A 25873-nucleotide genomic window follows, 5' to 3' on the forward strand; every position below is an offset into this window, starting at 1 on the left:
TCCTAAATCCTTAGTCTACTCTGTACGACTCATCCAAACATGCTCCTTAATGCTTGCAGTTCACAGGCAATCAAATCTAAATGTCAATGACAAACAAAGAAAATCAGGAGATGATGACAATTCATATAAAAATATACAAGCCACGTTCATAGATTATTTAAGTGTCTACATCTGTGATGTCACTTCCTGTTTTTTTGGTTTTCTTGTCATATAAAAACAAAAATGGCTTCCTTAAAGGGTTACTTCAGCGATTAGCATATGGCTTTGTATCAGTAGAAACCATGGAGTATATTCGAATGATTGTGCTCCCCCCTCTCATATCCCCCTGAGATGAGAGATTTATGCATTTTATTTCTGGAAAAAATTACTCCGGTGACGCAAATATCGTCGATTTGCATCATCGGTAAAATGTTTGGCCAGACGCTAAAGACTACAACCAGCAGAGGGACCTATTTCTGCAAGTTTTCAACTCACACATGGGGGAGGATGGGGTCGCACTCACAGCTCAGCTCGGCTCAGGCATTCATGGAAACGGTGCTCCCGGTGGCGTAAAGTGAGAATTTTAACTTCTGAATTTAATTTCTATGAAAGTTAATCTTCCAAAGGCATGAACTGAAAATGCCCCAGACTGAACACGCGCTGAGAACTACTGCCACGAGCGTGGACGCGTTTACCTCAGCTCTCATCACGAGAGCTCATTCAGCTCATCACGATGCGTGTAATCTGACTCCTGCACTTGTGCTGACACTTCCTCAGCGGCTAAATCCCTTTAAAGTCAGTAACATAAATAATCAGAATTACATATTCATTCAAAAATCTATTTTAAATAATATAAAAAGAAAAGTATTACATGAATATGTATTTTATATATTTTTTTTCTAAACAAGTTTAATAAATTCATATTTTCTTAAATATCAATAATACAAAACCACTTCAAGTACAGCCCTCGTTTTTAAGAATTGCATTTTTAATGTAGTTTTTAATACATTCATTGATCCACACCAAAATAAAAATGAACACTTTATAACTAAACCACATAGAGTTTTGAATAAAACATTATCTGTCTACATCAAAGTCCTGAAACATATTCCCCACAAGTACACAAACACTTCAAGCTACGTAAGCTTGATTCATGTCAGTGCATTCTGAAAAGTGTCAGGATGCAATTAATAATGCAACAAGGGCACAATTTATGGGTTAATAATAAAATGTGGTTTAAAGGCACAGACATTTGAAGGAAATATCAAATTTGTGTTTGTACTGCATACTGTATGATTGTGACCAATGGCTGTCAATGTCTAAGTTCCTCAGCACGAACTAAATTAAATAGCAAATGTGTGTACGTCTGTGTACATGAACTTTAATAGCCTAGGAGGAGAAAGGAAGAAAAATCAATCACTGTTTATTCTTTGTATCGGATATAATGTCTTTTTTTACAACTCATATTGACCTGCAATTACAATAGTCAATCCAATATTATGCTTGCAACAGAGAATCAAGCTCAGTGAATTAACAACAGGGGCCAACTGTGCCTCTGATCTCTTCTCAAGTATGTCTTCTAAGAAAAACAGTCTTCCCCTAAAGCAACTTATGAGTAGTGTGACTTTACAAGCACTTTTGCTCTGAATACATATACAGACAAAAAAGGCTGTATTGTCTCACACAGGGCTGAGCTATATGTCAATGGCATTTTATTGCCACGATGCTCCCAGAATATATATGTATATAGGCTCTTGAGTCAAATTTATTTGAGCACAATAACAAGAACCACTTGTTCTGTGTTATTCTGTATATATATATATATATATATATATATATATATATATATATATATATATATATATATATATATTAATGCAAGCAAATGAGAAATCATTAAAAACCCTGTAGTGCTGGTGAAAAAAATATTTCATTACCGCCAGCTTTATATTCGCAACTGACGAAGCAGAACACAGCTGAACAAAATCAGAGAATATATTCATTTTATCTGTGCTCGCCAAAGTAAAAGCATCAGAACTCTCTCAATGCAGGACTCTTATCAGCAAAGCTGTGATTGCAGCTCATTAACACTCGAGACAATCAACACAAGATCTGTATCAGAAAGGCTGTGAAAAATTGAGTGAAATATAGCAGAATTTCACAATCACGCTTAATAACAAACAAAAAACTAGTCAAGAACTTGGTCACATTTTAGCCCAGTTTTGACTGCATCGCCGAACAACCCCCATGAAATAGGGGAGTCCACCAAGGTGAACATCACCTGGCCAGTAGCACGGGCGGTGGTTTTCGTCGCCCGTAGGGAGGAGGAGCTCTGGGCGAGGACTACCCTTGTGCATGTCCATTAGTGCCTGTGCTTAGTGCACCTGAAGCAACGCCATGGCATGCAGGACAGATGCGGTCTAGCAACAGGACCTGTAGGCCTTCGCAGTCAGACCGGAAGAGAATCTACAGGCCCTGGACGGGAGCTTCGGGTCCCCGCGCCAGTTGGAAGTTGCATCGCGATGGCCCACTCCACCGGCGGGAGACCCTCATACCTCCTTGCCTGCCCGCCGTCAAGGTTAGTGAGGAGCCACTAGGTAGCACGTGGGCGCTAAACAGTGCTTTCCACGACCTAGTCAGCTCCTCATGCACCTCCAGGAAGAAAGGCACCGGGGCGGGACGCTGAGAACCAGCGCGGCCCGCCCCAAGAAACCAATCATCCAACCTAGAAGGTTCGGGACGGGGTGGAGGGTTCCACTCAAGCCCGACATTTTCGGCGGCCCGGGAGAGCATAGCGGTCAACTCCGGGTCCGACTCGACTGTTGCCACTCTCCCAGAGGGAGGCAGTACAGCCGAATCTTCATCCCCAGACGACTGAAACTCCCCCTCCGATGCAGCGATCGATATCTGCTTGTCCGCGGGTGCCCCAAAGGACACCATCAGCCGCTCATGAGAGGGACCAACGGGATCCTCCGGAAGCACCACCGGTTGCGGCGCTTGTGAGGGATTAGTGTCCCGACAGGTTTGCCCTAACCGTGATCCTCAGGTCACCCGGGCCATCCATCAAAGTAGGCCTATTCTGCTGGGCAGGAATAGACCTAATTCGAGCAATGGGTAGGGGGACTCCACCCTCCCGAAGGTAGGTTGAGTCTCGATCTAAGCGCCGAGATAGTCAATGTTCCCGCAGTGAGAACACGAGCTATCCACAAACGCCACCTCAGCGTGCTCTAAGCCCAGGCACATTATACAGCGCATGTGACCGTCGGCGGGAGACAGGGAACGACCGCATCCAGAAACGCACGGGTGGAAAGACATCCTGAAAAGGACGGCACGTCACCCGTGTAGCTCTTTTTGTGAGGAAATCTGCTCTTTTAGTGCTGAAGCACCCAGGGATCGACCGCGGCAGAATAACAGGTTTTGTGTGCAGCCTGTTTCTGCCCTCACCAGAAAAGGAACATGCCCACCGAACCAACAGTTGTGTGGTGTGTGTATATGAGTGTAGTGCAATTTGCTCAGTTTCTCAAGTTTGCTGTGAAAACAGCAGCTCTCTCTGCAGCAGTGAGATCGCGGTCGCACTTGCCGTCTGGCCAACACAAGAGCAATTTCCCCCGGCACACGCTTTCTCTCTCTCTCGCTAGATAGAAGGCAGTCAGATGCTTCATCAAAGCCGTTCGGCTCCGAAGTGAATGACAACAGTGCGTGGCGATCGCTTCCGTTTAAACCCGTGCAGCGGGACGGGGTGCGATATGCAAAGCACGCACTCCAATGTTCATTGGCCCGTTTTCTAGATCTTGAAGCTGATAGGGGCTCCCAGAAGTGATCCCAATACGTCGGTCACGACGTATGTCGTAGTGATCGACTGTAAGGGAACGAGTGTTTGCTTCTACTGACGTCAGCGTGCGACGAAACACCGCCTTCACAGAATAATAAGCACATGAAGTTCAGCAGCCCCGCCCACCGACTCATGGGATCACGCAAGCAGCAGCAATAAACAAGCTGAAGATTATAGCAAGAAACTGCGCTATTCCTGGTTGTGGAAGAACACTGTCGCTGCTTAAGCTTCCTTCGGATCCTAATATTAGGAATGTATGGTTGAACTTTATTTTTAAATGAAGTTCCAGCTTACGTGGGGGAGATATGGTGTTCACTTATTTCACCGTGGGATTGTTTGTAAACAAATCTCACAGTCACAATGCTATTCTTCTATATTGGATCCAACAAGAGGAATGTTGCAACACATTTGTGTGAGTAAAACGTGTTTTTTTTTATTTTATATATGTAATAGTAGTGCATTGTTATAGATCGTTTTGCTTATGTGTACGTGTCTAACAGAGCATAAGTTACCATTAGCACGCTGGACTCAGAAATGTATGGGCCAGGGCTCGCAAAGCCCAACATCCCAGAGCTGTGCGTTTTCTCCAAAACGGAAGCCCGTCGGCAGGCCAATGAATCTCGTAATATTCCTTTTGTTCTGCTGTTCTCTCTCTTGACGTGACATTTGAAGGGCGCGCTCATGCACGTGTATGTGTGTGCATGCAGTTCGTGCTTATATCGACCGATCGTGCGGGCCATGTAATACAAAAATAATAGTCCAATCAATCGCAGGTAGATGAGAAATAAATCATTGAGTTTGTTTGATAAAGACATACTTGAATCAGTCCGGTTGCTGCTTTCAAATAACCACTCCCTCATGTGAACTGAACTGACAGGAGCTAGATATGACAGCGAAGCTGAGATTATTTAATATGCAAATCTTATCCAATCCTAGCCGTGGGCGTTTACTTCCAAGTCTCCAGTGTGGCAAACCCATCAAAACCTAGCGTTTTGAAGAGAGCCTCAAAATCAGTGTAGAAAATAGCCTATTACTTATTAGTTATGATGTTTTTGAATGTAAAAACCAGACAAACATCATTAGTTGACCTCAGACAACAAATATATATATATTACTCAATTAATGCTGGTGTTATGAGAAATAGAAATGGGGAAGAATTTTGAGAGATAATGTGCCTAATTGTCATAAAATTAATAATAATGCAAAAAAATAGCATTTCTTATTTTTGTTATTGGTTTTGGAGCAAAATATAACTGTTGGAATCATGGAAAATGTTGTAGTGTTACATATCATACATATTGTTCTATTTCTATTGGTTTGTATGTTCTTTTGTCTTAGTTTCCCACCACTTGTTTGTCACCACGGTTACCCTCGTTAGTCTAGTTCTGTTCAGCTGTGTTTAGTTAATCTTCATCTGTATCATCTGTGCCCTTCATTTATTCAGTCCTCTGTGTTTGTATTTAAATTCCTCTTGTTCACTCAGTCCTTGTCTGGTCACCTTTATATATCCTGTGTGTATGCCAGCTTGTTTTGAGAGACATTCATCAGTAAACTTTCTTTGAGATATATATTTGCCTGTCCTTGCCTTACTGCCTGAGTAACTATAAAATAGTGAAAGAAAGAGTATTTTTATATAAGGTTTATTTTTTCTTTAATATATTTGGCTACTTAATTCAGGAAAAGTCCTTCACACTGAACAACAACTGCCATACTGTTTTGACTGACTGTGAAAGTCACAAAACCCCTGATAGTTGCATTCATATTTGTATTTGAAATGGAATGCATGAGGGGTTTTTATTGTGTGTGCGCGAGTCATAGTGCTAAGTCACACTGCTTTAATTACAGTTAAAAGGCCTGCATAATTGTGTGTGTGTGTGTGTGGTACCTTCATCCTGAAAAAGGTGATGCTTGTTAGCAAGTCAACGGTCGATTTTAAGTCCTGAAGTCTCTCTGGATTTCCAGCAGGGAAGTTATCCTGCAAAAACAAAATACAAATCAGATTATATTATATTTGATGAAGATAAATACACTAAGATTGCAGTTGTGGTTATATATTTGATGAATATAGATCATGTTGTCAGTAAGATGGACTATATTGGAATAACCTGCAGAACATGTAGTTTTTACTAACACAAAGATACAAAATAAGTATTAATTTATTATATAATGATAGATGACAGTTTATTCCATAGTTTGATGAACCGTTTGCATCCCCATCAGATAGGTAGTTAAGGATTAGGTGTGAGGGTGTGGTTAGTATTAGGCAATCAGGAAGCAGCTTTAACTAGTTGGGAGTAATAATTAACCAAGGAGTCAAAATTCGGCACAACACTGCTTCCAAATGTCCAAAAACCATGGATTCGATAAGAGACGTCAATAAAAAAAAAAAAATGGACGTAGTGTCATCACCCATAGGATTCTGAAGAGCAGTTCTAAAGAAAAAAGTGCTGGCCGTTGCCATCTAGCAAACCGCCATCGTGCGTCACAGATAACAGAAAATGGCCAAAGAGGCAGGACGTGGGTGGAGCAGGCAGCGGATGAATGGCTATCCACTAGGGGTTGAACGACTTTCGTTTTTTTTTTTTTCTTTATCGACATTTATGTGATGAAAGTCAATGCCGACTAGTCAATGTCAATGTCGTAATTAATTATAAATAAGCCTGAAACAGAGCTTGAGCTGAGACGCGAACACAGATTTTCTTGTGCACAGGACAGCTATGGCATATGACACAGCACTGCCCATAAGGTTATTCCTACATAAAAGCATTTGTATCAGTTCTTTTGTCTTATGGTCATTATATTTCTCACAGATTTCCGCTCGTTCTGAATAAGATACAGATAAATTAGCACAATAACGATTACATGAATGCGATTGCGTGTGAATGAATTCTACCTGCAGCGTCTCTCTACCAATAGTGAAGCTGTGCGTTTTAGTTATCAAGAAATATATGCTAGAACTTTTCAGTTTTAAGCTATTTTAAAGCTATTTTATTGATAAATCACAGAACAGTGTTGACAATACATTTCTGCGCTACTGAGTGGTTTTGTGTGAGGCGCGCAATCTCCGCGTGATGTGCGATCGGCTATGTGTAGGCATTGCAATGCAGCATGCATTAGTATCGTGATGATTAACTTACGTGTACAATAAGCGTGTCCAATTTTGAGCATCCAGGTGGTATAATCAAACATGTCTTGTGGAGAGCTCTCAGAGTATGCATTTTTGTTTAATTTTTAACTGTTGAAAACCGAGCCTGCATGTCAGGAAATTGCTTATTTTTGCGCCCTCTATAGGCCAGCGACTACTAGTCCACGTCAAGCTTAAAGGGTCATGGCAGAGCATTAAAGTCGACTAGTTGGTGCAACCCCTACTATCCACCTGTCACTCGAAGTGGCCATGCCTTTAATTATGCAGAACTTTAAGGCTTTATATAATGTAAACGAATGAGTTATACAAAAAAAATTCACCCCCTCACAGTTGTCATGATGAATTGCAGTTTAAGTCACATCTGTATTGGCTTCAAGAGAAACTGGGGGATGTTGCTGCTTGGTCAATACCACTTATTGATCCCTGTTTGTGCATTTTAATGTGTTAAATTTTAATTTAATTCCATTTAATTAATGGGTTTCATTTGAATCTATTCAATGGCAAGAAGATGCAAAATAGAACTAAACTTGGTACTCGTTCACTGTTTTCTGAGCTCCAAACACATCTGAAGTGTCTCTTAGTTGTGTGAATACTGAATTAAGCTCTTTATTACGTCTTCTTGTGACTGATGGACAAATACAAACAAAATTATATCAAAATGTCCTCGTAAACAGTCTTTTTTTCTTAAGTCAACATAAACAGTTGAGGAAGAAAACACACAAAAAAAATGTATATTTGATCTGTACATTCGGTCTTAGTGACTTCAGCCTAATATACCTGCCGCCATCTGTTATTAAAGTTAATGCATTCCTCGCCACTGATGAGTTATCTCAACTTTTATGAAAAAAAAATTCTTCCCTGCCATTGATGAATTTTTACAGCTTTCCAAGCTGTCATTTTTATACAGTAAGAGGAGCTATTACACATCTGAACGAGTATCTCCAGAGCAATCTCATATGTAAGCAGAGGCATATGAAAAATAAAGCGATCATCAACAATAAACAGCCTAATGTTACAGAGTGAAATGTTTACCCAGGAAGTGGTTAGGACTGTGCAAGCTTTGGGGGTGTTGATGGACTCAATCTACCACATCAGTGTTTTCCTTATCATACTGAATCTGATCCAGAGTCTTTGACAAAAATCTGACTTTCTCAGCTTTTTGCTCAAAATTATGTTTTTTAAATAAATCTTACCCACGTGTTGATCAAAAAAGAATGTGTTGATAAAAAAAGAATCAACACATTGATTCTTTGATTTAAAAAAAAAAATCAACACAACACATTTTTTTTTCTTTCTGTTCTTACTTTTGATATATTGCATGCTCAGATATTCATACAACATAACATTCTGGGGGCCATAAAAGTTTTGTGAAAATTACTAAAAATGTTGGCAGTGGCGGGCAACTTTTTCTTTAAAAAAAAAAAAAAATGGTAAGGAAAGAGTTAATAAAAGAACAAAATATTTATTTTCATGCTATTGCTTATATGTTTATTTGTTCTCATTTTATTACTAACTGTTTACTTGTCTCTAATCTTCTTTTTCTTTTGGCTGTTCCATTCAGGGGTCGCCACAGTGAATCATCTGCCTCCATCTATTCCTATCCTCTGTATCCTCTTCTCTCAGACCGACTTCCTTTATGTCCTCCTTCACTATATCCATAAACCTGCTCTTTGGTCTTCCTTTTGACCTCCTGCCTGACAGCCTCAGCATCCTTTTACCGATATATTCACTCTCCCTCCTCTGACCATGTCTAAACCATCTCAACCTGGCCTCTCTAATTTTGTCTCCAAAACATCTCACATGTGCTGTCCCTCTGATGTACTCATTCCTGATCCCATCCATCCTCGTCTCTCCAAAAGAGAACATCAACATCTTCAGCTCTGCTACCTCTAGCTCTTCCTCCTGTCTTTTCCTCAGTGCAACTGTCTCCAAACCATACAACATCGCTGGTCTCAATACTGTCCTGTACAACTTTCCTTTCATTCTTGCTGGTACACTTCTATCACCCAACAGACCTGACACTTTTCTCCACCCATTCCAACCTGCCTGCACACGCTTCTTCACCTCTTTTCCACAACTCCCCATTGCTCTGGACTGTTGACCCTAAGTACTTAAAATACTGCAAATTCTTTACCTCTTCTCCCTGTAACCTCACTGTTCCACTTGGTTCTCTCTCATTCACACACATGTATTCTATCTTGCTGCGACTAACCTTCATTCCTCTTCTCTCCAGAGCAAACCTCCACCTCTCTGGACTTTCCTTCACCTGCTCCCTGCTCTCACTACAGATCACAATGTCATCCGCAAACATCATAGTCCATGGAGATTCCTGTCTAACCTCATCTGTCAGCCTGTCCATTACCACCACAAACAAGAGGGGCTCACAGCCGATCCTTACCACTGTCCTACTGCTCTCATACATATCCTGTACCCCTCTAACATACTTCTCTGCCACTCCAGACCTCCTCATACAATACCACAGCTCCTCTCTTGGCACTCTGTCATTTGCTTTCTCTAAATCTACAAAGACACAATGCAGCTCTTTCTGACCCTCTCTGTACTCCTCCATTAACATTCTCAAAGCAAATAATGCATCTGTAGTGCTCTTTCTTGGCATGAAACCATTCTACTGCTCAAAAATGTTCACTTCTCCCCTTAGCCTTGCTTCCACTACTCTTTCCCACAACTTCATTGTATGGCTCATCAGCTTAATACCTCAGTAGTTGCCACAACTCTGCACTCTCCCTTGTTCTTAAAAATCGGCACCAAAACACTTCTCCTCCATTCCTCAGGCATCCTCTCACTCTCTAAAACCTCGTTAAACAACCTAGTTAAAAACTCTACTGCCATTTCTCCTAGACACTTCCATACCTCCACTGGTATGTCATCAGGACCAACTGCCTTTCCTCTCTTCATCCTCTTCAAAGCTCTCCTAACTTCACCCTTGCTAATACTTTCTACTTCCTGGTCAACAATAATTGTCTATACAACTCTTCTCTCCCTGTCATTTTCCTCATTCATCATTTCCTCAAAGTATTCCTTCCATCTTTCCCTCACCCTCCTGTCACCTGTCAAAACATTTCCATCTTTATCTTTAATCACTCTTAACTTGCTGCACATCCTTTCCATCTCTATCCCTCTGCCTTGCCAACCGATACACATCCCTCTCACCTTCCTTACTATCTAACCTTGCATACATGTCCTCATACGCTTTCTGTTTGGCCTTTGCCACCTCTATCTTAACCTCACGCTGCATCACCCTATATTCCTGTCTACTTTCCTCCGTTCTCTCACTGTCCCACTTCTTCCTAGCTAACCTCTTCCTCTGGATACTCTCCTGGACTTCCTCATTCCACCACCAAGTCTCCTTGTTTTCTTTCCACCTTCCAGATGACACACCTAGCACCTTTCTACCTGTCTCCCTGATCACTTTGGCTGTAGTAGTCCAGTCATCTGGTGGGCCCTTCTTGACCACCTAAAGCTTGTCTCAACTCCTCCCTGAAAACCACACAGCACTCTTCCTTTTCGAACTTCCACCACTTGGTCTTCTGTTCTGCCTTTACTCTCTTCATCTTCCTCACCATTAGAGTGATCTTACACATCACCATCCTATGCTGTCTCTTTACACTCTCACCTACCACTACTTTACAATCACTAATTTCTATCAGATTACAGCGTTCCATCAGATTATATCTATCAGTTCTCTGCCTTTACCTGTCTTACCCGTTTACTTGTCTCTTGTAATGTTTAAGATGTATATAAGTTAGGCTAGCTGTGTTATATGACGACATTCTTCTTTAAGATGAATACAACCTGAGTTATAAAAAATAACTCCTTGCTCTTCCAAGCTTTATAATGGCAGTTAAATGGGAGCCCAAAAAAGTGCATTCATCCATTATAAAAGTAATCCACACTCCTCCAAGGGGTTAATAAAGGCCTTCTGAATTGAATCAATGTAGTATAAGAAACATATCCACATTTAAAACTTTACAAAGTAAAATATCTCACTGAACGTCTATGTGACTGGGCTTCAAATTGTGGACTGTCATTCAATGTCATAGCAAAGTATTTAATATATTAATATATGAGACTGCTATGCTTGGCCCCGTGGATGGGAAATTTTGTTTTAAAAAATGGAATGAATGGAAAAAGAATGGAAGCGTCGTCAAGAGCATGGTTGTGTGCAAGCTATACAACAAGGAATTTGCGTATCACCGCAGCACATCGAGCCTCAAATATCACAAATATGCTTTTGCTACACTTAATGGCAAACATTGCGCTGGTCTGCTGGACTGAAATAAATAAACAATATTTTGTTGATTAAGCTTATGTATTCAGTCATTATTCAATGGTATACTAAATATACATGTGAAAAATTACTTCTCATTGTTCTCAGGTCAAATATTTATATGCAATTAAAATGCGATTAATTTCGATTAATTAATTACAAAGCCTCTAATTAATTAGATTATTTTTTTTTAATCGAGTCCCGGCCCTAATATATATATATATATATATATATATATATATATATATATATATATATATATATATATATATATATATATATATATATATATATATATATATATATATATATATATATATATATACACACATAGACACATAGATGCATAGATACATAGAATATATGTGTGTGTGTGTGTGTGTATGTGTGTGTGTGTGTGTGTGTGTGTGTGTGTGTGTGTGTGTGTGTGTGTGTATGTGTATATATACACACACACACAAACTACTATTGTATTCTTCTAAAAGAAGAATGACATATACACCTAGGATGTGTTAGCCTAGAAATCTAGACACACCCTAGCGGCAGCAAATTTAATTTGAGCGCAAGTGTCGTCTAGGAACTCTCAATACACGTCTGAGCTGTATTCCTCAGAATCTGGACGGCCCAATCACATCGTGTATAGAGTCAGCAGGCGGGGCCATAATGACGACGGCCGAGTTGCGTTTGCGTGCTTCTTGTAAACACAGAAACTGGCGAATGGCGGCGGTCTTTCGAATCAGCTTTGACCGCGATCCAGGAAGACTTGGAGTTAAACTTTTCTCTGAGAAAAGAACAAAGAACAGCACTGAAGTCATTCTTAAAAAGGGAAGATGTGTTCGGAGTTTAGCCGACCGGATACGGCGAATGTTTAATTTATCAGCGAGCTCTGTTTCACCTTCGTAGCTCTGGTTGGTGTAGCGCTATCCTATCGCGTGCAGAGGGAGTTTGAAAGACAACCGTTTATCCCACCCCTCGGATTGCGCCCTGTCTATGGTGAGTTTCTAGACCAAACATCTTGATGTGGGTCTGGCTTGTCAGGCTAAGGATGTGTGGGATTACAAATTTAAGAATCTGTTTAAAACTAACTAGGGGAAGTACACTGTATCTAGCATTTAAGGTAAAGATTGTGATATTCTGTTATTAATTATTCTTTATTATTATTAAGTTTTCTGCAAGTTCCTGTTCTCTTTATTGTAAATCAAATAATCCAAATTACTGAGAATCTCACCTTTTGTCTTTAATGGCTCTTGAAGCATCTATCCTTTTTTTTTTAATTGTTATGCTGATTCGATTAGGAATGGTTATACTCTAGAGTCTGGGATGGGTCCCTTTACCTGGATACTTCATTTGCATGATTTGTATAAGGTCATCACCCATTTTCTGTGTTTCTCCCCCACCTAAAATCTATATAAACTACTGTATGCTGCCTTAATTAGACTTGATGGACTGCAGCTGCAGCACGTGTTCTCAATAAAGAATCCTGCTGAAGATACATCCAAGTCTCCTGGTCTTCGCTTCTAAATGTACGTTCACACCGAACGCGAATAGAGCGTCTGGAGCGAATGATTTCCATGTTAAGTCAATGGAAATGCGTCTGGAGATAGACGCGTTTCGCGCAGAGCGATGGACGCAATTCCGCCTCATTTGCACGTCCAGTTCATGTGAATAACGCAAATTTGAAGCGAATTGAGCGTCTTGTGCGATAGGCGCGTTACGCGCAGGTGGTGCTTTTTGTGCATTCACATGTTTGAAGCGAATTCTACGCTCTATGCCCGAGTTGAAAAATGTGAACTTTGGCGTCAATTCACGCCGCGTTAACCAATGAGGAGCCTGCTTGCTGCTGTCACGTGGTAAAGTGACGTAATGAGAAACCCTGCATATAATTAAAAAATACTGTTATTTTGTCACTAAATGTAGTTTTAATGCTTTTCAGTTGATAATGTAGTTGTTTAAAGCTAAAATATGTGGTTTACTTATAAAGACAGTGCCTATTTAAAAAGAATACTCTTGAGTTTTTGGAGTTGTGAGATCCAGCGATCACCGGGCTCTCAGCGCTCGTTAACCCCAGCGAGAGCAGCCTTTCCTCGGCCAGTCCTTCTGGCGTTTGCCGCTGGCTCGGATGACTCTGTAGAGGTTAAACATGACAAATAATTTGTCGTGTACATCTAATGGCCGATCTTTGGTCCAATTAATCTATTGTTGCCTACCAAATCAATTTGACTGAGGGCAAAGTGAAGTTTCATAACTTTATATTTTATTTAAATATACATGCAGTGCGTTAGCTGAACCACATGTTAATGCTTAATATATATTAATGCTTAATATATATATTATATATATATATATATTTTTTTTTTTTTTGAAAAAGAAAAGCGGCAGAGTGGTGTTTCAGGACATATTTTACTTGGAGCGCCTTTAACGCGCGTCTATTTCGCTTCAGAAATCGAACGATTTCTACGAACGTCCAATATGCTGCGTATGCGTGAATGGTTTCAAAATGTTCACGCGTCAAACTACACGCGGTAGACGCGGTTTTGACGGTCAATACGCATTTGGTGTGAATGCAGCGTAAGATTTCTAACAGATGGCTTGAGGGTGAGTAAATCATGGGGGTCATTTCATTTTTGGGTGAACTATCCCTTTAAGTGTTCTTTAGGCTACTGGTTTTTAGTCATGGTATTTAGTTGCAACAGAATGTTTTCCATAAATATGTTTGACTTCTACATTTTTGAATTTTACCTAATTGGAATCAAAATTGTGATAATTAGAATTGGCTAGCTAAAATCCAAACAATATGTAACCCTAAACACTACTCTAATGAGCATAAAAAATACATATAGCAAATGTAAATATTAGGTTGAACATAAGATCAGTTTGCATGTGAGCAAGATCTGACTGAATTGGTGTTTCTTCTGAAACATTATGATAAACATCTCTAGATGGTCGATGTTTCACCTGTTAATATTTCAAGTGGCCTTTTACTCTAGTTGAGGAGTTTTGACAAAGATGGATGGTTAAAAACATGTTATTGTGAACTATCTTCATTCATCCAGCAGCATTATGCAGCATGCACTATGCAGCAATATTAATAACCGAAACGGGTTCCATCGTCATAAGCACCAATGACGAAATATATCATAATTTAGCAGCATGAGCAAAACCCGCAACAGACAGAGAAATTGTGATCTTGGGCTATCAGCCTGCTCATTCTAGCATGAAGGAACACAGTATATTTACACTGTGAGAGGAAGAGGCCATGCATATGCGGGACAGTCTCGAATACAAGGCAAGCTTGGAGAAAAAGAATGCTGTGGGAACCTCTTTGCATTGTGTTCTGTTGGACTGAGCTAATGGCAGATAAAACAGGTTTTAAAATGTCACTGAGTTTTGGGCTGGGATGGTTATATAATAATTATGACTTGGTTTTATAAGAGTCCTGCAGTCTGAGGTGCCCTTACGGCACTTTATCAATGCCAGATCGTCAGACTCTGCTGTAATTCTTGGCTGGTGTTTCACCGCAGTTTTCTAATTATTCAGAGCAAGTAATGGAGTGCCGGAGCTGTTTGTCTGTTTGTTTGTTTTCACACTTGCTTTGACTCCCTCCCAGGTCTTTCCTCACAGTATTTTTGGGTTTGAATTGCGGTACGTTTGTGTGATTCCTATTTTTGGTGCATTTTTGAGAACATTGAATTAACTAATGTTAACAGATTTGTAGGTATATACAGTGAGGAAAATAAGCATTTGAACACCCTGCTATTTTTCAAGTTCTCCCTATTAGAAATCATGGAGGGGTCTGAAATTGTCATTGTATGAGAGATGTCCATGTCCACTGTGAGAGACATAATCTAAAAAAAATATCCAGAAATCACAATATATGATTTTTTTAACAATTTATTTGTATGATACAGCTGCAAAAAAGTATTTGAACACCTGTCTATAAGCTAGAACTCTGACCCTCAAAGAGCTGTTAGTCTGCCTTTAAAATGTCAGCCTCCATCCCATTTATTATCCTAAATTAGATTTTACATTTACATTTACATTTATGCATTTAGCAGACGCTTTTATCCAAAGCGACTTACAACTCAGGAGAACAGGAAGCGATCCGTCAAGAAGAGGCAACGAAACACAAAAAGTGCCCTAAATACTAAGATTTGTACACTGCTCAGAGTAGCAAAGACCAGAAAAGGAAAGAAGAAAGGAGAAATAGAGGGGGAAATATATATATATATATATATATATATATATATATATATATATATATATATATATATATATATATATATATATATATATATATTTTTTTTTTTTTTTTTTTTATGTAAGATTAAGTACTCATGGAAGAGATGAGTTTTTACCTGTCTTTTGAACGAAGTGAGTGATTCTGTTGTGTGTATGGAGGACGGAAGATCGTTCCACCAACCCGGAACAATGAAAGAAAAAGTTCGAGAGAGGGATTACATGCCTCTCTGTGATGGTACCACAAGCTTCTGGTGGGTGTGTAGACGCGTAGGAGTGAGTCGAAGTATGCGGGTGCTGCGCTTGTGGAAGATCCATGAGCAAGAGTCAGGACTTTGAATTTGATCCGGGCAGCGAGTGGTAGCCAATGCAGAGAGATGAATAGAGGTGTGACAGGAGCCCTTTTGGGCTCATTGAATACAAGACGTGCTGCAGCGTTCTGGATCAATGATGCACCTGTTTGAGGTTTTTAGCTGCATAAAGACACATGTCCACCCCTTAAAATCAGTAAGAATCCAACTACTAACATGGTCAAGACCGAAGAGCTGTCCAAAAACACTAGAGACAAAACTGTACACCTCGACAAGGCTGGAAAGGGCTATGGGGAAATTGCCAAGCTGCTTGGTAAGAAAAGGTCCACTTATGGAGCAGTCATTAGACAATGGAAGAAGCTAAACATGACTGTTAATCTCTTGGACTGGGGCTCCATGCAAGATCTCACCTTGTGGTGTCTCAATGATCCTAAGAAAGGTGAGAAACAGCCCAGAACTACACGGTAGAGGAGCTGGTCAATGACCTGAAAAGAGCTGGGACCACTGTTTCCAAGGTTACTGTTGGTAATGCAATAAGACATCAGGGTTTGAAATCATGCATGGCACGGAAGGTTCCCCTGCTTAAACCAGCACATGTCCAGGCCTGTCTTAAGTTTGCCAATAACCATTTGGATGATCCAGAGGAGTCATGGGAGAAAGTCATGCTATCAGCTGAGACCAAAATAGAGCTTTTTGGTCATAATTCCACTAAACGTGTTTGGAGAGCGAAGAATGATAAGTACCATCCCAAGAACACCATCCCTACTTTGAATCATTGGGGGTGGTAGCATCATGCTTTGGGGTGTTTTTCTGACATGGGACTGCACTCTATTAAGGTGAGGTTGACCGGGGCCATGTATTGCGAGATTTTGGGGAACAACCTTATTCCCTCAGTTAGAGCATTGAAGATGGGTAGAGGCTGGGTCTTCAAACATAACAATGACCCGAAGCACACAGCCAGGATAACCAAGGAGTGGCATTGTAAGAAGCATATCAAGATTCTAGCGTGGCCTAGCGAGTCTCCAGACCTAAACCTAATAGATAATCTTTGGAGGGAGCTTAAACTCTGTTTCTCAGCGACAGGCCATAAACCTGACTGATCTAGAGAAGATCTGTGTGGAGGAGTGGGCCAACCTGGTGAAGAACTACAGGAAACGTTTGACCTCTTTAATTGCAAACAAAGACTACTGTACCAAATATTAACAGCGATTTTCTCAGGTGTTCAAATACTTATTTGCAGCTGTATCATACAAATAAATTGTTGAAAAATCATACATTGCTCTAATGAGAGGTCTAGTCAGGAGGTCCTTCCTCAGAGGAATGGGCCAAGGAGGTGCTGTCGCAAGGAATACTAGTTCCCGGAACCATGTCAACGGGACCTGCTCCTCGTCCTCCCTGACCATGCACTGTGTCTGTGCAAGAAGGCTCACTGGGGAAAACGCATGTTAGCGTAGGCCCCGGGGCCAGCTGTGTGCCAGCGCCTCAGTGCCGAGGGTCCCCTCGGTTAGGGAATAAAACCACTGGCAATGGGCCATGTCCGGGTGGCAAACAGGTCTACCTGTGCAGTCCCGAAGCGATCCCAAAACAGCTGGACCACCTGGGGATGGATTCTCTTTACTCTCCCGGAAGCACTGGCTGCCGTGAGGGCTCGTCGGCCACACGCTTGAGCCGGCCCGGAATGTGAGTGGCACAAAGTGACCTCAGATACTTCAGACTCCATGACAGGAGGTGGCGGGCGAGTTGTGACATGCAACGGGAGCGTAGACCACCCTGTCTGTTGATGTACGCTACAACCGCCGTGCTGTCCGTACGGACCAGAACGTGCTTGCCCTGGAGCGGCGTCCTGACGTGGCTCAGGGTAAGACGAACTGCTGACAACTCTAGGCAGTTGATGTGCCATTGCAGTTGAGGCCTCGTCCGCAGACCTGCAACCGCAAGCCCGTTGTACGTGGCACCCCAGTTGTGGAGACAATCGGATGCCTGGATACCTGTTCTAGGGGCACCCCCGCCCGTAGAAACACAGGGTCCCACCATGGGCTGAAGGTTTAGCGGCATCTCGGTGTAACTAAGACACGGAGGGATCCGCTGTGCCACGCCCACCTCGGGACTCGGCCGTGTAGCCAGCGTTGAAGCGGTCTCATATGAAGCACCCTGAGTGGCGCGCCTGCCGCTCCGGGTGCCATATGCCCTAGGAGCCTCTGATATTGTTCAGTGGGACCGCCATCCTGTATTTGAACGAATTCAAGCAGTTCAAAACCGACTGGACGCACTCCTCGGTGAGATGCGCTGTCAGGGCGACTGAATCCAGCTCCATACTGGGAAAAGGAAACCTCGGGCAGGGTTTGCTCTTCTCCCAGTTGACCTGAAGCCCCCACTGGCTGAGGTGCTCGAGCACCAAAAGCCCGAAGGGTGGGACCTCGTACGAATATGCTCGTTCGCCGAACACAAAGCGTGGAAACGGTCTGTGTTGCGGAAGAACCGAGACATGAAAGTACGCGTCCTTCAGGTCGATCGCTGCAGGCCAATCTCCGGGACGGATGCGTCAGAGGACGTGTTCCTGCGTTAACATTCTGACCGGTAGCCTGAGATGGGACCGGTTCAAGAACCGCTGATCCAAGATCGGCCGTAACCCGCCGCTTTTCTTGGGTACAATGAAGTACGGGCTGAAAAAGCCGAGGGCGGCCCATGGTGGGGTCTGCGTGCGCGTGGCAACACCTACCTACTTCCGCTGAGGGGGCGCGGAACAGAGGGGAGGCCGCGTGGGGGCGTCCTGCGCGCCCCCTGCTGGCGATTAAAGAGACGCCTGAGGGCGGCAAGGCATGGAAGCATCGCACACCGCCTGGTGCGCTCTCTAGGCACCCAGAGATTTTGGAAACTGCTCTTTCTGTGAAGTTTTGAGGACAGATGTTATAGTCACAGGAAAGCCCCCCGGCCCTCCTCCGGGGGGAGGAAGTGGTGCTGCTGCCACTTCCTGTCGAGCAGGATCCTCCATCTCTGGGTGGCCCGTCTCAGGGTCTCTTACGACGACGCTTGCCACCTGGCTTGGCAGCAGCCTGAGCGGGCTGGACATCCTTCCCGCGGCCGGCTCCACATCTCCGCCCAGGTGGAGCCTGCTACTGGGCGGCGGGAGTGGGGGCGGCGGTTGCGGAGGGCGGACGAGCAGGCGGAGGTGCTCCCGCCAGCCGCGGGGTGGAGGCAGCAGCGGACCGCCGGGGCAGGATGTGCCGGATGGCCTCCGTCTGCTTCTGGGCGGCTGAGAATTGCTGGGCAAAGCTCTCGACCGCGTCGCCGAACAACCCAGCCGACGAAATAGGGGAGTACAGGAACCGGGACTTATCGGTCTCCCTCATGTCGGCCAGGTCGGCCTGCCCGCCGTCAAGGGTAGTGAGGGGGGAGGAGCCACTAGGTCGCCTGCGGGCGCTAAATGGTGCTTTCCATGACCTAGTCAGCTCCTCATTCACCTCCAGGAAGAAAGGCACCGGGGCGGGACGCTGAGAACCAGCGCGGCCCGCCCCGAGAAACCAATCGTCCAACCTAGAAGGTTCGGGACGTGGTGGAGGGTTCCACTCAAGCCCGACCTTTTCGGCGCCCCGGGAAAGCATAGCCATCAACTCCGGGTCCGACTCGACCGTTGCCACTCTCCCAGAGGGAGGCAGTACAGTCGAATCTTCATCCCCAGGACTGAAACTCCCCCTCCGATGCAGCGATCGACATCTGTTCATCCGCGGGTGCCCCAAAAGACATTGTCGGCTGACGGGGTCCCCCGGAAGCACCACCGGCTGCGGCGCTCGTGAGGGATTAGGGTCCCGCGGAGGCTCACTCGACAATAATTTGTCCTAACCGTAATCCTCAGGTCACCCCGTCCATCCATCAAAGTAGGTCTATTCTGCTGGGCAGGAATAGACGTAGATTGAGCTATGGGTAGGGGGACTCCACCTTCCCGGAGGAAGGCGAGTCTCGACCTCAGCGCCGCGATAGTCATGTTTCCGCAGTGATAACACGAAATATCCACAAAATGCTGCCTCAGCGTGCTGTAAGCCCAGACACGTGATACAGCACTTGTGACCATCAGCGGGCGACAGGGAATGACCGCATCCAGAAACACACGGGTGGAAAGACATCCTGAAAAGGACGGCACGTCACCTGTGTAGCTCTTTTTGTGAGGAAAATCTGCTCTTTTAGGTGTTGAAGCACCCAGGGATCGACCGCGGCAGAAATGACAGGATTTGTGTGCAGCCTGTTTTCTGTTCTCACCAGAAAAAGGAACACGCCCACCGAACCAACTGTGTGTGGTGTGTGTGTGTGTGTGTAAGTGCAACTTGCTCAGGTTGCTGTGAAAGCAGCTCTCTCAGCAGCAGTGAGATCGCGGTTGCGCTGTCTTGTGCCATCTGGCCAACACAAGAGCGATTTCCCCCGGACGTAAATGACAATGGTGCGTGGTGATCGCTTCCGCTTTATACCCGCGCAGCGGGGCAGGGTGCGATATGCAAAGCATGCACGCCAATGTTCATTGGCCCGTTTTCTAAATTTCGAAGCTGATAGGGGCTCCCAGAAGTGTTCCCCATTCGTCGGTCTAGTTCTGACGTTTTTTTTTAAATAATAATACAATAGTTACCACCATGCAAATTCAAACATTTCACTCTTCTAATTTTATTAAATGCTTGAATAACACACTTATGACTCTATGTCACCTATAACACACAACATGACATGTTGAGGCAAGATTATGTTCACAACGGTGCTGCAAACAAAACAGGCTATAAAATCAAAAAAAAAAAAAATGCATTTAGTCTTACCTTACACCTATAAGCAAAATCAATATAAATCCGATCTTCAATTCTCGCGCTATATGCACATTTAACGGAGACCGTGTAACGGAGTTCACTCTAACTGCTTTTGACTGAATAATACGATTTCTTGCAAAACCTTATATAGTATGCCTCCTGAACACTTTCCATATAGGCTTTTTGGTAACACTTTATAATAACGTTCAGTTGTAAGTAATTTATAAGTGGTTAGTTAATGATGAACTAACCATTTACAAAAGTCATAAATGATTATTAAGTGATATGCTAACATTTTATGAATGTCTTGTAAATTTCGTTACAAGTCATTTACAAGTGATTAGTATTTACTTATTAATTAACTAATGATTTATGAAACATGACTATGCATTCATAAATGATTAATGAGTGATTTGTTAATTATTTTACTTATATTTAGTAGATTCAGTTATAAGTAATAATAGTTGATTAGTTAATGATGAACTATTGATTTTTTTAAACATGACTATGCATTTACTAAATGTTACTAAATTGTTACTTTTTTGTATATTTTGTAGATTCAGTTATAAATTATTTACAAGTTATTAGATAATGATAAACTAATCATTTACAAATCATGATTATACATTCATAAATGATTAAGTATAATATGCTAACATTTTGCAAATCTGTGTTGTTATCTTTAAAAAATAGCTTATCATAAAATAATCAAACAGATCCTTAGTAAATGGTTTAGTTACTAGTTAATATATTATTAATCACTGAAATGTCAGTGTACCATTGATGATCAAACCATTAGTAAATAATGAATATATAATTTATTGATGCATCATTACATTTTTAAGCTGGTCTGTTAAAACCCACAAAATGCCAAAGCTATTTTTTTTAAAGAATGATAACTTACTAGTTGTCAAATTAATAAACATTTTAGAATGACTTAAAGTCAGGATTGAATTTCACTCAATGGTGCAGACTGGTGTGGGGTCTAGTGATAATGTGAACTGGTTTCACCCTCCAGTGAAGCATCAGGTGCACGTGTCAGACAAGACAGCTGTCTATACCATCAGTCAGCATTTACATTAAAGTAAACACTACAAAGTGTTCATCACCTGTTAGAGATGATGTTGTAAATGCATGACTAAATCATTTACAAATCTTTATCACTCGTTACAAATGATCTGTACACGTATACAAGGCATTAACAACGATTTCCGTGTCCCCTATTCTAAAGTGTAGACTGTTCATCAATTGTAAATGTTTTACACATCTTTTGTAGATATTTCTTACCTGTTACAAATGATCTGTACAAGTATACAAGGCATTTACAACGCTTTTAGCGTCCCCTAATCTAAAGTGTAGACTATTCATCACTTGTAAATGTTTTACACATCATTTGTAGATATTTTTCACCCGTTACAAATGCGTCCATTGATTGCTACAACAAATGTAACGTTAAATGTGAAAATTAAATTATGCTATTCCTCACCTGTTGCAATAGAAATGTGTAAATAGGTAATTCATCCAATTACTGTAAGCATTTAACTCCTATTTGTCACATAACCAATCCCTTCCTTAAACCTACCAGTTTGTGTATATATATAAAAAAAAAACAGGCAGATACGACTGCAGGAACAATTTATTCAATAAGTACAAATATTCCAAGTGTCCTGAGGCCAAACGATTGGTTTGTGTGAAGTAAATCCCCAGAAGCGATCAGCAGCGTCGAGCCGGCCGATGATTAATGATTAACACATTTCAAAAGTTGCCGCCTAGAAGAAACGTCACGTCAGCTTTGACAGCATTGGCTGTCGTGTGTCTCGTGACCAATTGCGTCATTACGTCAGCTTTGATTGTAAAATGCCATTGGCTCTCATGTGTCATGTGACCGATTGCGTCATGCTAAAGAGTCTGGAGTATTATTTGAATGAGAAATATGAGAAATATGCATTCATAAAGGGATCATCATTTCAATTATTAAAACATTAAGATCAACTCTGTTCTTCACATAAAGATATCGTATGACTTCAGAAAACTTTGAATGCAACATGAGCTAATACTTGTATACTGTTTTTGGTCAGTTTTTGCAATAAAAGCCTATTTATATTTATAAAATCATGTCTACTTTTACAAATGCAAAGAATTAAATGCGTCTTGATCTGATGCATTGGGATATGCATCAATACACTATATAGGCTACTTATCATTTACTAATGGTTTGATCATCATTTGTTAATGATTAACAATTTATTGAGATAATGGTATGCTGACATTTGAGTTATTAATAATATATTAACTAGTAACTTATCCATTTACTAAGGATCTGTTTATTTTATGAAATGCTATTTTTTAAAGATAGGCCTAACTTATGACAGATTTGTAAATTGTTAGCATATTATTCATTTATGAATGTATAATCATGATTTGTAAATGATTAGTTTATCTAATAACTTGTAAATAATTTATAACTGAATCTACAAAACATACAAAAAGTAACATTTATGAAATGCATTGTCATGTATTGTAAATCATTAGTTCATCATTAACTAACCAATTGTAAATAACTTATAACTGAATCTACTAAATATAAGTAAAATAATTAACAAATCACTTATTAATCATTAATGAATGCATAGTCATGTTTCATAAATCATTAGTTAATTATTTACTAATCACTTGTAAATGACTTGTAACGGAATTTACAAAACATTCATAAAATGTTAGCATATCACTTGATAATCATTTATGAATGTTTTGTAAATGATTAGTTCATCATTAACTAACCACTTATAAATGACTTACAACTGAACGTTATTATAAAGTGTTACCGGCTTTTTTTTTCTTTAGCGAAACACGCAAATCGCTCAAGTTGAAAAATCTGAACTTCATTCACGTGCGGTGTGAACGCAGCATTAGCCTTTTAGCCTGGTCACTACTCACTGCAATTGAGAAGCGAGTGCAGGACTATTAAAAAAAAAAAAATACATCTGCTTTCGAGGTCAGAGAAATTTAGAATGACAAGGCATTGGAACAAAAACAGGGTGAGTAAAACATGACTATTTTAATTTCATAATAAATTCATAAATTGATGGACATGGCCAGCAACAATAACTGGTAAGAGGCCAAGACAATATCCATCACACCACCAGAACCTGTTCACATCATGCTTAGATGTGAAAGATGGGCTTAGACATCACCAGAGTTATTTTTTGGGATTATTATTATTATTATTATTATTATTATTATTATTATTATTATTATTATTATTGTTGTTGTTGTTGTTGTTGTTGTTGTTGTTGTTGTTGTTGTTGTTGTTGTTGTTATAAATAACACCCATCACCATCGAGATGGACTACACATCGGTTTTTTAATAAAATGTATGCATTAAACAACAGTCAGAATGGTAAAAAGAGAGGGGAAAAATACAACCATACTGAACTAGCAAACAATAATCATGGGCAGCCAGCTTGTCTAAGATTATTAAGAGAAAAAGTCTATGGTTGTCGCTCTCAAAAGTCGCTTATCTTTTGCATAAATTTGAACAGATCTCAACTTTGTTACATAGCTGGACACGACCCCATACTGTTGCTGTCACTCATGTCGCCGAAAATCACCCATTCTCTATTGAAATAAATGTGAACCTGCCACTTTTTCACTACTAGTGTGATTGAATGCACCTTCAAAACGTGTCATTTCCTCACTTTCTTTCTTTCTGCATCTCATGTGAATGTGTGTGTGCATGTTTCTGTGTTAGATATCAGTTTTATGTGTTAGAATAATCAATAATGTCTTTAGTGGCGTAGTCAGTAGCGTGTAACACTCCCTTTACTTTAGAGATTGTGGGGGGTAGGTCACTGTTTTGGCCGTAAAATGAGCAACTTTCAAAATTCCTTATTAATTAATGAATAATTCCCTTTGAGCTAAATTTCCTTTACACGTTGAACATGATTTCTGAAAAAAAAAAAAAAAAAAACATGAAGCAGTGCATTAGCTTTCAACGTTGATAGTAATAAATGTTTCTTGAGCATCAAATCAGTTTTTGACGGATTTATGTGACACTGAAAACTGAAGTAATGATGCTGAAAATTCAGCTGTGCATCACAGGAATAAATTACATTCAGATCAAATAAATGCAGCTTTGGTGAGCATAAGAGAGGTCTTTCGACCCCGTACTTTTGATTACTAGTGTGCGATATTTGTGAACAAGCTAATTCGATTTCAGACAGATGGGTTAAAAAAAGCTGCTGCAACACATCAAGCACATGGAAATTTGTGCAATCTATTTTTTTCCACAATAAAGTTGTTGTTTTAAAAGCACAATGAACAGTGCCAGACTGAGCAGAAAGCTTCTAGTGTTTTCTGGAGTTCAGTGTGATTTCAAGGCATTTGGAGAAACGTGTAATCCAGTGCAAAGACATAACTGCCTGAGGTTTATTGAACACAACTATGATGTAGACAAAACTGCCGCAAATGGTGTAAATTCATCTATTTAAGCAGAGGTGTTAAAGCACTCTGGAGGAACAAAACCTGCATCGACCAAATCTACACGGACTGTATGAGAAGCCAAAATCACTTTTTCTCAGAATTTCATTACAGTCAGAGCGCCACAGATCCAGAGTGTATTATTGTCAGGACATGTTGCCTGGCAGTTGACGTTTGGATAGCAGCAGGTAACGGGCACTGAATTCCCTGGATGCCTGCCAGTAGAGTCTGTGTGTTTGTGTGTGTGTTTGTGTGTGTGTGTGTGTGTGTGTGTGTGTGTGTGTGTGTGTGTGTGTGTGTGTGTGTGTGTGTGTGTGTGTGTGTGTGTGTGTTTCCTGTCAATGCCTTCTAGCGCACACACAGATTTAGATGGACTAAGTGTCACAGACTTAAATATGTGATCAGAGTGCGAAAGCATCCTTTCAGAAAAATCAAACTGTCAAACTGAGAGACATTTCCTTCATGACGTATTTAGAGAGACGATTAGTATAAAAGCAAGAAGGTCAGGTTGAGTTGAGAACAATCTTTGATTTTCTACGGCACTTTTTCAAATCGTTGCTTTGTTGTTCTTTGTATAAATGGACCTTCTGTTCTGTGAAGAGCTTGTAAAGTGTTTGAATGTCTTTGTAAATTAAGGTAGGGGATCACTATAAGAGATGGAGAGGTCAAATTATCTCCATGGCGATGAATAATAGATGGGTGTTTTTCTTTCTGAAGTCTCTGAAATAGAAAATCTATCTGGAGCAGCGTACCGTCTGCGAGACGTATGTGTGCTAAGGTTTGAAGCTTGTGATTTAACTCACCCGATACTTGGAGAGG

The 25873-nt window shown here is 41.1% G+C and overlaps 1 protein-coding gene across 4 annotated transcripts in view; it reads right to left on the minus strand.

Moving 5' to 3' along the window:
* Positions 1-25873, minus strand: part of LOC137043632 (protein unc-13 homolog C) — a 548445-nt gene that overhangs the window by 388720 nt on the left and 133852 nt on the right. For all 4 annotated transcript variants that reach the window (XR_010898550.1, XM_067419931.1, XM_067419930.1 and 1 more), the window contains exons 14-15: positions 25858-25873; positions 5697-5786 (exon numbers count right to left, since the gene is read on the minus strand). The exon at positions 25858-25873 is cut by the window's right edge and continues 53 nt beyond it. Coding sequence is in view for 3 of the 4 variants with exons in the window: in XM_067419931.1 (XP_067276032.1) it covers positions 5697-5786; positions 25858-25873 (106 nt within the window). In the remaining variant the exon portion in view is untranslated. The remainder of the gene's footprint in view (positions 1-5696; positions 5787-25857) is intronic.

Source organism: Pseudorasbora parva, chromosome 16 (genome assembly GCF_024679245.1).
Source record: "Pseudorasbora parva isolate DD20220531a chromosome 16, ASM2467924v1, whole genome shotgun sequence".
Classification (NCBI taxonomy): Eukaryota; Metazoa; Chordata; class Actinopteri; order Cypriniformes; family Gobionidae; genus Pseudorasbora; species Pseudorasbora parva.